The sequence below is a fragment of the Phalaenopsis equestris genome, unplaced genomic scaffold (assembly GCF_001263595.1).
Source record: "Phalaenopsis equestris unplaced genomic scaffold, ASM126359v1 Scaffold000620, whole genome shotgun sequence".
Taxonomy (NCBI): domain Eukaryota; kingdom Viridiplantae; phylum Streptophyta; class Magnoliopsida; order Asparagales; family Orchidaceae; genus Phalaenopsis; species Phalaenopsis equestris.
The window spans coordinates 29,289-42,907 of record NW_018165060.1 but is presented as its reverse complement, the minus strand read 5'-3'; the positions used below and the strand labels follow the sequence as shown (position 1 = coordinate 42,907).

General features: G+C 33.2%; 1 protein-coding gene across 1 annotated transcript in view; it reads left to right on the top strand.

Moving 5' to 3' along the window:
• The window catches only part of LOC110029989, a 73,810-nt gene that overhangs the window by 33,983 nt on the left and 26,208 nt on the right, over positions 1-13,619 (top strand). The window contains exons 3-4 of the mRNA XM_020732512.1: positions 10,264-10,368; positions 11,132-11,251. Of these exons, the coding sequence (XP_020588171.1) occupies positions 10,264-10,368; positions 11,132-11,251 (225 nt within the window). The remainder of the gene's footprint in view (positions 1-10,263; positions 10,369-11,131; positions 11,252-13,619) is intronic.

Sequence of the window (13,619 nt, the reverse complement as noted above, 5' to 3'; positions counted from 1 at the left end):
TCTGATTTTAATGCACTGTTTTGGAACCACTTTAGGTGTCAATTTGAACTTATTTTGTGCACTGTTTTGGAGCCACTATAGGTGCTGATTAGGGCTGATTTTGATCATTGTTTTGGAGTCACTTTATGTGTCGATTCGGGCTGATTTTGTGCACTGTCTTGGAAAAAACTTAAGCACTTTTCTCGAGAGTCTATTTAATTACAGTTGAAAAAAGATTTTAAACGCTTTTAAGTTGATTCACTTGCTATTTCTCTATTGGATCTATTAGTTTTGGAAATGGGTCAACCTTCTCTTTTTGTTTGTTTTATTTATTTTTAAATGGTTAAGTCATAAAGATGGGGATTGATGATTTAATTAATTGGAAGATATAGAAAACCTTAAATCACCTTAAGTTTAAGTTAAAAAGTAGGCTCGTAGAGTTTTAGGAGTAGGAGCACACCCTAGGTGAGAGTACCTAGTTCTCAGTGTAGACCTCTTAGACTTTAGGTGCACACCTTAGGTGAGAGCCCATCCACCTAGTCCTCAGTGTAGGCTTTTTAGAGCTTAGGCACACACCCTAGGTGAGAGTCCATCCACTTAGCCCTCAGTGTAGGCTTCCTAGAGCTTAGGAGCACGCCCTAGGTGAGAGATCATCTACTTAATCCTCAGTGTAGACCTCCTATACTTTAGGTGGACACCCTAGGTGAGAGTAGGTGAGAGCCCATGTGAGAGCCCATCCACCTAGTCCTCAGCATAGGCTTCCTAGATTTTAAGAGCACACCCTAGGTGAGCGTCCATCCACCTAATCTGCAGCATGGTCTTCCTAGATTTTAGGAACACACCCTAGGTGAGAGTCCATCCACCTAATCCTCAGCATGATCTTCCTAGATTTTACGAGCACACCCTAGGTGAGAGTCTATCCACCAAATTTTTCAGTATAGGCTTCCTAGATTTTAGGAGCATACCTCAAGTGAATGTCCATTCACCTAATCCTCGAATGCACAGTGAAACTAGACACTTGACCCTAATTCACAAACTGACTAAGACACTTGACCCATGCTTCCTTAATTAAATCAATAGTGGAATTCTCGTCATGACTTAACCTATAGTGAAACCCAGTGCACCGGGATTTGAGCTTGGATATACACTCAAATTCTCCTGGCAATTGGGGAAATTTGTTAATGCCACATATGGATCATCGGACTAGGATAAGTCTAGGGTCTAAGTGGCGAGGGCGATGACGACATTGCTTATGTGTGCTTAAACGAGGGATACGAAGCCCTCGACTCTCTTAGGTTGTCAGTAGTTCTAGCACGATTAGAGTGACTAACCTGTGGACTATATGACTTTATAAAAATATTTACAAAAATAAAATAAAATAAATCTCTTTTGCATGTGAAAAAGAACTCTGCATAAAAAAGACTTAAACAACACCTTTTGCATGAAAATTAAAGAATTTTTCTATGAAAATTTATAAAGGTCCACGGCTAGTCATTTGGATTGAGGCTAAGAACTACCTCCTGTAGATTGTCGAGTTGACAACTCTTACTCAAGGTCGGGAAGCACACAACTCAGCTCTGAGCCCCTACTTTTACCAATGTCTTATACCCAGTCCCGATCTGTCATATGTGGTTACAGGTTTCTTTTGCTTGCGATTTCTACTACTCGTTTTTATGACTTTCATGCTGGATTTTCTTGCTTTATTTATTTTCTTGCAAGTTTATTTAAATCTGCTGCAAATCATACTACGCTCACAACACTAATAACGTAACAGTAGCAGATACCCAGATATACTTTTACAGTTTGTCTACAGTATTATACTTTACTGCATTTTACAATTCAAGTACCTTTTATTTACCTGTAATTTGATTATTCTACATGCAAAACCAGCACTGAAACCAAAATCGAAACAAAACAAAGCCAAATTTTAACACCAAGACTGGGAAACACAAATCACCAATCTTAAACACTTAAACCCTGGAGTCGTCGCGACGACAGGAGCTTGGAGCCAACTTTGTGGGCAGCACGACGAGTAATTCAGACCGAGCAACAAGAGGATCTTCTTCAGCATTATCCCTTCCTAGCATAATAACAACCTATAGGACTTCGAGGTAGCTCGCCTAGCGCGACATAAATCCTCACTTTCTCCTTAGGCTTCTGTGCAACCATGTTGCGCGGCATGAGTCCTAACTCGACTTAGGTTCCGAGGTTGTCGTACGGTACGACGTAAACCCTCATATCTCTGCAGACTACATGCATAATCAAACATTATGCAAGTTTTAAAATTGGCAGGATTAAACATTGAATATCATCATCCCAAAAAATGCAGCCACACAGTAGGATAGTCTGCGATGTCACTAAGGTTTCTCCTCAGGATATATGACATCCCCTACCTGTTCTTTCCTTTGGACTCCTGAAATAACTGTTCATATTTGAGCCACTCCCATTTACCTTTCCACGTCCTACCGTGAAAATCTAAACTTTGGAATCTTGAAGACTAATATCTCTAATCATTATCGAGAGTTTTCTCAAATGACCCCAGTCATTTGAGATGTAATTAACTATAGGGGCTTGCCTTTATAGGGAACTTGGAACCCAGGTAAAATAAACTTTATTTAATCTTTGTATTAGATAAGGGAACTTGTCGGTCATACATTAAATGTTCGCAGACCAAATGAATGTCACAAATCTCTTAGTTTGCAGGATTGGGTCTATCGCCGAGATCTACACTTATCTTTTGGGAGGGTGTAGTACTCGCGGTATCGGGCACGATTATACAAACTATCAGACTAATAAGATCCATTTAGTCTCATTTTTTAAAAAATTAAAACATACAACTTTTAAAACTCAAACTATATATCTTCTATTATATTAAATTAAATTTCAAAAATTATTTTCATATATCATATTTTCAAATCTATCAAAAAGTTGACCGACAATCCTAAAAAAGGACGTTCTCCTATCTCCATCCAACTTAATCGAGTTTTGTATTTCATACCATATAGTGCTTCATAGGAACCAATTTTGATATTGGATTGATAATTATTGTTATAAGATAATTCAATCATTTGAATGCGGTCTTCCCAACAGCCTCAAAAAGTCCAGAACATAGAGCCATGACAAAATCTTCTAATACTAAAATATTTTCTTCTAACTATCTGTTAGCTTATAAATGAAATGTTGTGCTAAGATGCAATTGTGTACCCAAATCTCTATGAATGCCTTTCTACAATCTGGATGTAAATCTTTCGATCTCTGTCAGAAACAATAACTTCTGGAATACCATGTAGTCTAATAATTTCTTTTACATACAATTTGACCATTGTCGGTTTAATTGATAAGAAATGAATTGACTTGGTTAATCTGTCAATATTCGCCCTAATACTTCAACACCCTTGCCTAAATTTGAGAAATCCCATTGCAAAATCTATCACTATTTTTCCCATTTCTATTCAGGTATAGGCAAAGATTTTAGCAACTCACTGTATTTCTGATGCTCGACTTTTACTGTTTGACAAGCCTGACATTTAAACACATATTCAATAATATTCTTCTTCGTACCTGGCCACCAAAACATCAATTTAAAATTCTTGTACATTTTTGTGTTGCCGAGATAAATCTATATCCAGAATGATAAGCTTTCTCTAAGATTTTTAATTTCATATTATAATCAGTAGGTGTCCAAAGCTGCAGTTTGTTTTTGATAACACCATCTTCATCTACAGTTAGATTTAGGTTCTTTCCTTTATGATGTTGCTCAATGAGTTTTAGATATTCATTTCTCACCTTCCAGCCTATTTTAATTGTCAATTAAAGTTGATTGCACAGTCATCTACTGTAAATACCCAACATCTTCTTGTTTTTTTGATTTTTAATCATAAAACATCAATTTATCTGATCAATTATGGCTCTTGGGTAATAATCCAACTTGCATTACTTATAGAGCATCAACAACTACATTTGCTTGACCAAAATAGTACCGTATATCCATAGCGTAAACCTTGATAAATTCTATCTTCTTTGTCTCAAATTCAACTACATTTATGTGAAAATATATTTCAGGCTCAGGTAATCAGTGAAAACATCACACTTCACTCCATATAGTTAGTGTCTCAATATCATAAAAACAAATACTACTTCAATTAATTCAGATCATGCGTCGGATAGTTCCTTTCATGTGTTTTCAGTTTTCTTGATGCATAGGCTATTACTCATTTGTTTTGTACTAGAACATAACCCAAACCTCTAGATGTGTCGTTCTAAATCTGGAATCTTTATATTCCTGACGGAATAACTAATATTAGCGCAATAGGCAATTTTTTCTTAGCTCTTGAAAATTGCTCGCATTCTTCACTCTACTCAAATTTCTTTTTCTTTCTCATTAACTTTTATCGCGACAAAGCTATTTGTGAAAATTCTTTAACGAATCTCTCATAATATCCAGCTAAACCCAGAGAGTTGCGCCCCTCTATAATATTCTTAGGTGTTGGCCATTCTATGATTGCTTTCACTTTTCGAGGATCCATATAATTTTTTTGCCCACTGATGATTTGCCCCAAAAAATGCAATGCTATGCAGCCAAAATTTGCATTTTAAATATTTTGCAAATAGTTGGTTCTGCATCATCAACTTTGCTAGTAGCTTTCTAATAAAATTATAACATGCACAAAATATTTTTTACTTGCACAGAACTCATTTTTCGATAACATAATAACACGCAAAACATGAGTAAAGTACATAATATCAACATATAAGCTGACTGAAAATTCTTCATAAATGAAAGAATGTGATGCACCTGAATCAAATAAAATTGTGTCCGACTAGTTCTGAATAAGAAGTGTATCTGTTTTTGTGCTTTGATCTCTTGACCTTTTCTTGAGTTGTAGCCTTTCCAAAAAAATTAAGTCTTGATTGACTGGCCACTTTCAAAAAATTTCCTAAGTTGTCGTTATTCTTGAAATGTTTGTGGCCTATTATCCCTTTTCTTTTCCAATGAATAATCCATTTGACGGTGCCCTATCTGTCCACATTTGTAACACTTTCTTGAACCAATCAAGCATTGTTCAAAATATGTTTTCACACACTTTTCACAAATTGAATTTTCAAATCTGATTAGCTTCTGCTTGCCTTCAACTATACACTTCTAGCTTTGGAAGTATTTTGTCTTTTCAAAGTATTTTCATTTGGTTGCTTGAGGTTGCCACCGTTGACTAGTCTAACTCCTCGATTCTTCTAGCACTTCAACTAATAGTGAGAAGTTGCTGATTTCAAATGGAGTCAATGCCATTCACAATTGATCTCGAAGGCCTCTCAAAAACCGATGATATTTTTTCTCCTGAATGTTGACGTATTGAGGTGCATATTTTGAAAGATAAGTAACTTTTGCCTCATTCTATATAATTGTCTTGGACCCCTGTCAAAATGAATAATCTATCCTGCAGTGATATTCTGGTTAAAGGTTGAATAAGCCAATTCTTGAAAACTCTCACAAAATCATCCTACTGAATCTGTGGAAGAGGTGTCAATTGAAATTTCTAGGCTGCTTCTTTCATTATCTCTCTGTCTCATCTTCTAACATTAAGTGGCTAGCACCACTCTTATATTCTCTAGACAATAACTGTCATTTCTTAACTATACTTGTGGCCTAACACTACTCTTCCATTCTAATAGGAATATACATGTGGCTTAAATTTTTGAATGAATTTCAAATGTCATCAACTTATTTACCAGGTTCTTATATAGGCCTAGAGTTGGTAGAGGATATTTCAATAGTTGTCATTTTATCAACAACTTGAAATATCAACTCTACAATGCCATGTAACTCAGTGACTTTGATTTCTTCATTTGCCTTGTTTTGAAAATTACTTCTATTTGAATTTTTTTCAGCTTCTCTTTCTTGTTCTGCAATTCATCGAAAAGGCTGACCCTCAATTTCTTTTGATCTTTCTTCCGACATATATATCAATATTAATATAATTTATTATTCAATGCAATTTATCATATATTAATTATGTCATGCATGCATTATACCGTACATCATGTGTTGGCGTCCCAAATTCACTAAACATATAGCTCTATATTAACTGATTAATATTTTTAATCTCGATATTATTTCTTCTAAATCCAAAACATATTTCCATCATTCTTTCCATCAAACCTCACTCTGATATTACTTTTTGTCACACCCCAACATACCCCCCTGATAGGATCAATCGTGGTGCAAGAAAAGTGGACGACTCACTCAAACAAAATTCTCACTAGCACTCATGCCGACTTACATTATGTGGATCTATTGCGTAATCAATTCGTCTAACTCATTTATCACAAATATTCATGAATCATGTTGATTCATAATTCATTCGCATTCTCATAAATTTGAAACCATGCATTAGAATATCACAAAAATACATACAGGGTTGCTTAAAATCTAACATATAAATTAAATGCCTAAGATCTTTATAGCTCTCGAAAATATACAATCCCAAAAGTTGTACAAAAGTCATACTGGCTATTCACTCTAGTGGTCCTCATCATTTTTGAAAAACAATATAAAGGAATGAGCTACAAGCTCAGCGAAATAATCCAGGTCAAAATAAGATTTTTGCAGACAGAAAAAAGATAACGCATGTTCATAGGTAGCTCATATGCATGACGGTAGAATATAAATACAAACATGGTTTAATCTAATGAGGCATTTGAAGTAAAGTGCACGAAATGCAAAAAACAATAACAACTATATCAAACATACATTTCTTTTATTCATGTGCAATTATAGTCATTGCCATACTGAATTCAAAATCAATAAATGTCATTTTAGGAATATTATTTTTAATTGTATAAACTGTGACTTCATTCGTTTCATTTCATAAGATTGGTTTGCCATCCAGACTGTTGACTAAACTAACTATTGATGAATGTTGGGTCTTTGTCAACACAACAATCATCAATAGCTCTTCTGATTCTAACAATTCTTGTTTTACATCTCTGCCTAAATATAAGAGTCGAGAATTCCATCATTTCCTGTCATCCATACTTGCATTGATTCATGTAATAACCTCCTTATCACAACACTTTTGACATTCTATTAAGTATATCATGGAGCAGTTATTTATCATATGCAATTCATCTATCATGTCCATGTATAACAATAAATGAATGCCTGCAAACAATGACTTCATAAATATGTTAATTGGATCAGTAAAATGACGAACTCATTAACTTCACCAGTGACAGTTCAAGTCGGCAATCATGTAAAATATGCATGTATTCAACATATAGAATTTCTAAATGCAATCATGTGTCAAACGAAATCACGTAGAAGTTTTATGGAAAGACATTATTCTTAGTTTATCACAAGTCTTTTACTTGAATTGATGGAGCAATCCTACGATGAATTTTCTGTTGCTCGTCTCAAGCTTGGCACCTAGAGCAAATCACCTGGAATCATATACCTCTTAGAATTTCATGAAATTAATGCTTGGATTTCCCTTTAACCCAATCCATAATTTATGGGTCAATTCTTACCTCAAAAGTCTCCCTATATAACTTTTCCATAAAATGTTTTATTCTATTATTTTCTTTCTTTCTTTTTTTTTTTCTTCCTAGCCTTCCTACTAACAACCCTTCCGAAAGCTACAAATCAAAGTTCGGAGCTTCTGAACACTTTTCAGCCATTCCTAATAATAATAAGGAAAGCAAATGTGTTTTAGCTCGTGACAAATCATGAAAAAGGCTTGCAGGGAAGGAAAAGATTGTTCCAATCAGCATGAAAATGAAGTTCTCTCTTATCGATTTCATCCCGGAACCTCAAATTTAGGTCTGTGGCCCTCTACCGATCGTGCATCTTGGTCTATTGCGTGAACCGAGCTACACTTTGTAGTGATGAGGAAATGTGTGTGTGTGTGTGTGTGTGTGGGGGGGGGGGGGGGGGAGGTTGTGTGGTGGGTGGTGGGGGGGGGGTGTAAAGGAAATCCTAGGGAATGTGACTTTAAACTCGATCCGATTTAATCTTATCTTTCCGATTTCATCTGACGACTACATGTCGTGATAGAAAGTCATTTGGCTATAATGCCAAAGGATTAGAGTGGTTAATTAGGGTAATTAGGGATTTAATAAGTTGTTATTTCAAACTTTATATCTTCCAATATATTTACATGTCATACATAGTGTTATATATCTAATTGATCGATTCAATGTGTAGAATTTTATAAAAATGATTCGGTATGATTTCGGGGAATGCAAAAATTTGGGTATATTTAAAAATTGTCAAAATTTTACCCAATTCACCAAAACTGGGTATTATAATAAATGAGTGCTCTCAATTAGATGTTCTTTACCAATTCCGCACGAAAATATATGTGTACGTCCGTGCTCATTGCATTTGATTGGGTTAGCTTATGGATCACATATGTTGGTGCATATCTATCTCTTCGATATCAATTTAATGCTTGATTTGGGAAGGATATTTCATGTGTTCTTAATAATGTTTTCTTGTATTTGGAATTTCTTATTGTCGCAAAGTTTAGCTGTAGGCTATTTTCTTTTTGCTTATATGATTTTATATCCTTTAATTGACAAAGTTTGGATGTACAACTGTTTTTGATTTTGTTTTATTGGAAACTTGTTTTTGTTGGAATCCTAGATTATTTACTTCAAAACTCTTATTTTTAGGCAAAATTTTGAGGATTATAAGAAACTACCCATTTTTTAGATGTTTTTAAGTTATAAATAAAATCACTAAGGTCTGTAAGAATTAATTAAATGTTTCAATAAAATTTAATATTTTTTCTCAAACTTGTGTCCTAATCCGATGTGAATTCTTTGAGTGTGGTACAAGTCTTCATGAACTTCATAAGAAAAACTCTCGTTGTATCAGAGTGAGAGCTGGACTAATATTTTAGTAATTTCTTTCTTTAGTCTCTCTTTTCGTTATTTTAAATTTTGCTTTACATGTGATTACGATTTGGTTAGCTATGTTATAGTTTATTTTTTGTTTGTTGTATTTCTTAAATTTTGTGTGATTTTCATTCAATTTCCTTTATTTTATTAATTGGAGTGAGTTGCATGTGTTTTCTGCTTTGACGTTCGAAGAGAGTAATATTGCATAAATTAAGAGTTGATGGACTATGGAATTTGACATTTTGCAAGCCTACATTTGAATACCATTTTAGGTTGATGAGCACGTCCCAGATCCTAAGATGTCGAGTAATGTCTCTGTGAAAGATCAAAATTAAATTCTTGAATTTTGGCCTTATTCATGAAGATGCTTAGAATGGCAAGAAAAAGATGGGCGTCTTAGTTTATGCTATTTACTGATTGGCATTTTATTTTATGCTCTTTATTGATGATAATAATTCTAACTTGTCTATTAAAATAAGTAAAATGTCAAAACAATGAAAGAAAAGAAATATATAAAAGATAAAAGAGCCAAGGATTAGCAGAACAAAAACTAGGTATATGAGATACTATTCTAGTGAGTAAATTTAATGTTTCTACAATATTAAGTGGTAATTGTGACAAATTTTTGCATCTTAAATCTAGTTTATAAAATAATTAGGATATAGTATAGGATATAGCTTATTGTTAAGGTTCGGTGGTTAAAATAGATACTTGTTTCAAAAGCATTATGTGATAAGAAAATTTTATGGAATCTTAAAAATTTATTTTTGTAAAACAGCAATTTGACTGGTTATGTTATATGAAATAGAGTGTTGATGATAAAAAAATCACTAATAGCTAAATTAATTATGATATAAATGAGTTGTTAGGTGAATACGGGATAAAATTAAAACGGATAGATTTACAAATGCTTATAATGAACAAACAGTCGGAATAACACTAATTTAATTTTGGTAATAGAACCTAAATTTTGATGGTTTAGGCATGTAAAATAAAGGCTAGAAATATACTAATAAGACAGGCAAATAAAATTTATGTCAAGGTATTACAAATGAAATAGGGCTGTAGATAAAAAAAATGCTTCCATAGATATTTTGTGGAAAGATTTGTGTAAAATAGAATTAACACCTGATGCAATACTCAAGAAGAAGAATAGAGACTTAAGCTTCATAAAATAAACCCATGTAACTGGGATAAGGTGGATCATAATAATGATGGCTGATTTTGTGGACATTTTTGATCCTCATTTACAAGAGAAGTTTCAAAATGTGACTTTATTAAGCTATAGTTGATTGTTAATTATTAATATTAACTTGATCATATTCTTTTGCTGTGCTCTTTTTAGTGTATTTCACTAACTACATTCTCTTGCTTTGCATCTTGCAGTACATACGTTGTTCAAAAACAGATTTTGGCTGTTATAATGTTAGTGAGCCACCAATAGATGCACCTCGTGACCCACTATATAAGTCTGAGAGGGAAGTCTTCAAGGTACATATTTAACAATGTTATTGATTGTTAAAATACATCAAATTGTACCAATTTGGTGCATGTTGACATCCTAATCGCAGCAATCTCTTATATTGTTAATCCATCTTTATGACTAAAGAATTTTAGGACAGCCTTAAATACATCTCTGGGTTCCATGTTGCACTATTACTCATCTGTTTACCAGCACCGCCAACAACCTCATGATTGCCATCAAAATTTAACGCTGTTAGCATCCTTAGATTAGTAATCATTTAGTCTTTGGTGGGTTAGTTTGGATAGTTTCTGAAGCTATTGCTGTGAATAATGAGGATACGTGACCTATGTTTTTTTTCCTTTTATTTTCTGAGCTAGCAATTCGTTTATCACAGTCCATCCGCAGCCTAGTTCTTGTCTTATTTCTCACTCTTTTCATGTTCAATTTGACCCCATGTTTTTTAATTCTTTCATTTTCGTAGGGTGCCTGAAAAGCCCATTGATGTTATTTTTAGGATTTGTGGTGGTCTTCACTTTTGTTTTCCTTCTATACTGAAGTAGATGTTTTCTTTCTTTAGTCATTCTTGGTTTACTCGAGTTAATGAACACATCTTGCTTATAACTTCGAACAATTTGATGTGTGAATGTGACAGAAAACTTGTGAATTTATGAAATTTGTGGCAGCATAAAAAAAATATTTTGCTTTAAATATTCTAGTTTGAGACTTTTATTGCCAATCACATTTCTCTTTTCTCTTGATGAAACAAAAGTTGTTTGTTTCTTCTTGCAGGTTTTTCTAACAAAACATTACAGGAATAGGCGAATTGATGACCCTGAATTTATACTTGATTTTGAAGAGATCTATGTTATTGACTCAAAATCAAAATCAATAACTAGGGCTCAAGTTATCGTAAGGAAAATGATTATTGCATTTCCAGTTGTTTTAAATTTACATATTACCTTTATGCTCTGTTTTTCATTAAGAAATCATATAGTTTATGATATTGTGAAATTTTATCAACATCATTGCAACAAAAATTATTCAAACAAATCTAATTAAAAAGAAAGATTGAAATAAGGTTACTGGCTGATGAACTCAAAATAAAATGATATTCTGCACCGGACATTCTGACTGAAGCAGATTGATCCACCCCAAGACCAATCTGTATCTGGTCAGTTTATTTGTTGTCCTTCATCCTTGAAAATTGATCTGCGTTCTCCTCATTAATACATTAAGTTTTAGATTTTTTTTTCAAGGAAAAGCTTTATAACTTTTTATCACTAAAGTCGGTTTGGAACTTCTAGTATTGAAGATGAAAGCTTGCAAGTCTTGTTTATAAGGATCTTTCTGCATAAACTTAAACTTGACAAGAAAAGGCATGTATACTGGTGACATCCTAGCATTGTTGACAGTGCTAATTACCATAGTCAAGCCTTTTTACAATTATTTCGAGGTTAATATTTTTTTTCCTTGCTATGTCTATTGGTATTGTAATTTTTCGACTACCTATTCTTAAGTTTTCTTCTTTGTGCTTACTAGGACTAGTGATGGGTTTCGGTCAACTATTATATTGCAAATTGCTTTTTATTCTATCTATCCAAAGCTTAAAATCTTTCAATGAAAGGAAGTGAAATTCCATTGATATATATGTTACACCCGAGCTGATCCCCTAGGGTCAACCGTTTGACTGAGATGAACGATTTAGTCTGTCAAAATTCTCACTAATGAAACTTACAACAATCATGACTCAATAGGTAAAAATTGGTCTATCTTAATCATCACAAACATTTATAATCTAATTAAATTAAAAAATTCATTTATATTTTCAATTATTTGGAAGCATGCATAATAATATCGCTAAAATATATACAAAGTTGCCAAGAATCCAACATATAAAAATACGCATCTAAAACTCCTTACAATTTTCAAAACCATATCAATTAAAATTATATAATGTCACACCTGACTAATCGCTGCGGTGCTCCTTACCGCTTCTTAAAATTCAATAATATAAAGGAGTCAGCTACAAGCTTAACGAAATAATAAAAGCTAAAGTAAGTTTTTATAGACAGAAAGAAATCATGGTGCAGCTTCAACCATAATTAATATGAGTGACAATAACACATAACACAAGCATGCTTTAATTTTATGAAACATCTAAATAAGTGGGTATGAATGCAATAACCAATAATGAACTATAACAATTATATATTTCATTTATTCCCGCAAAATTATATGAATATCTTTAACTATTTTATATTCAATAACTGTAATCTTATGAATATTACTTGTACTTCCATCGTCTTTGACTAAATTCATTTCATTTCATACCATTTGGTCGTTATCCAACCCTTTAACAATTTAACTATTGATAAAGGTTGGACATTTTTTAACATAACAGTTATCAAAAACCCCCTTAATACTAACAAGGTTGTTCGTGCCTAAATATTAAGAGTTAGAAATTCTATAGCTTTTCTAACATTTTTACCTACAAGTTATTCATATAATCACCCACCTATCACAATACTTGTGGCATTCCCTTGTGCATATTGTCTATTACAATCAGTCATTGTATGTGAATCATTTATCATCTTCATATACCATGATATATGAATATCTGCAAGCCATTGTTTAATAAACATGCTTTCCAGATCAATAAAAGCAATAAAGTTAGAAATATTATTAGTGTCAGCTCAAGTTTGCATTCATATTACACATGCAAGTATTCGAGAATGTGCAAAAACTTTTAAATATAACAACATCACGCAGTAATCCTATATTCTTCCTAATGTAGCACATTATTTTTCATCTAAATTGATGGAGCAGTCACGCGACGAGTTTTCACAAGCCCACCTCAAGCTCGCCGCATAGAGCATACTACATGAAATCATAAATTTCTTAGGATTTCATAAAATTCTTTACTTAGGTCTTAATTTAACCCAAACATAAATTGCTATTTATCACCTCCATAGATTTTCCCACATTAAGTTCTCTTTCAGGTTTCTTCTAATCCCGTCCTAACATAAGCACCAATTGGAACTAGTCTTCAACTAAAACAAAACATCCAACTAATCCCAAACCCACCCCAAGCCTTCTCTAACTCCAAAAGAAGGTCTTCTTACTTGCTGCAATATCCAAGGCAAAAAAGAAAAAAAAGAAAAACAAAAGAAATAACTAGGTTAAGTAATTCTAATTTTTCTAAAAACACCAGCTCACCACTTCGTAAGGACTTTCTAACTTTTATTGCACTAATCAAAGAAGATTATATATTTTTATC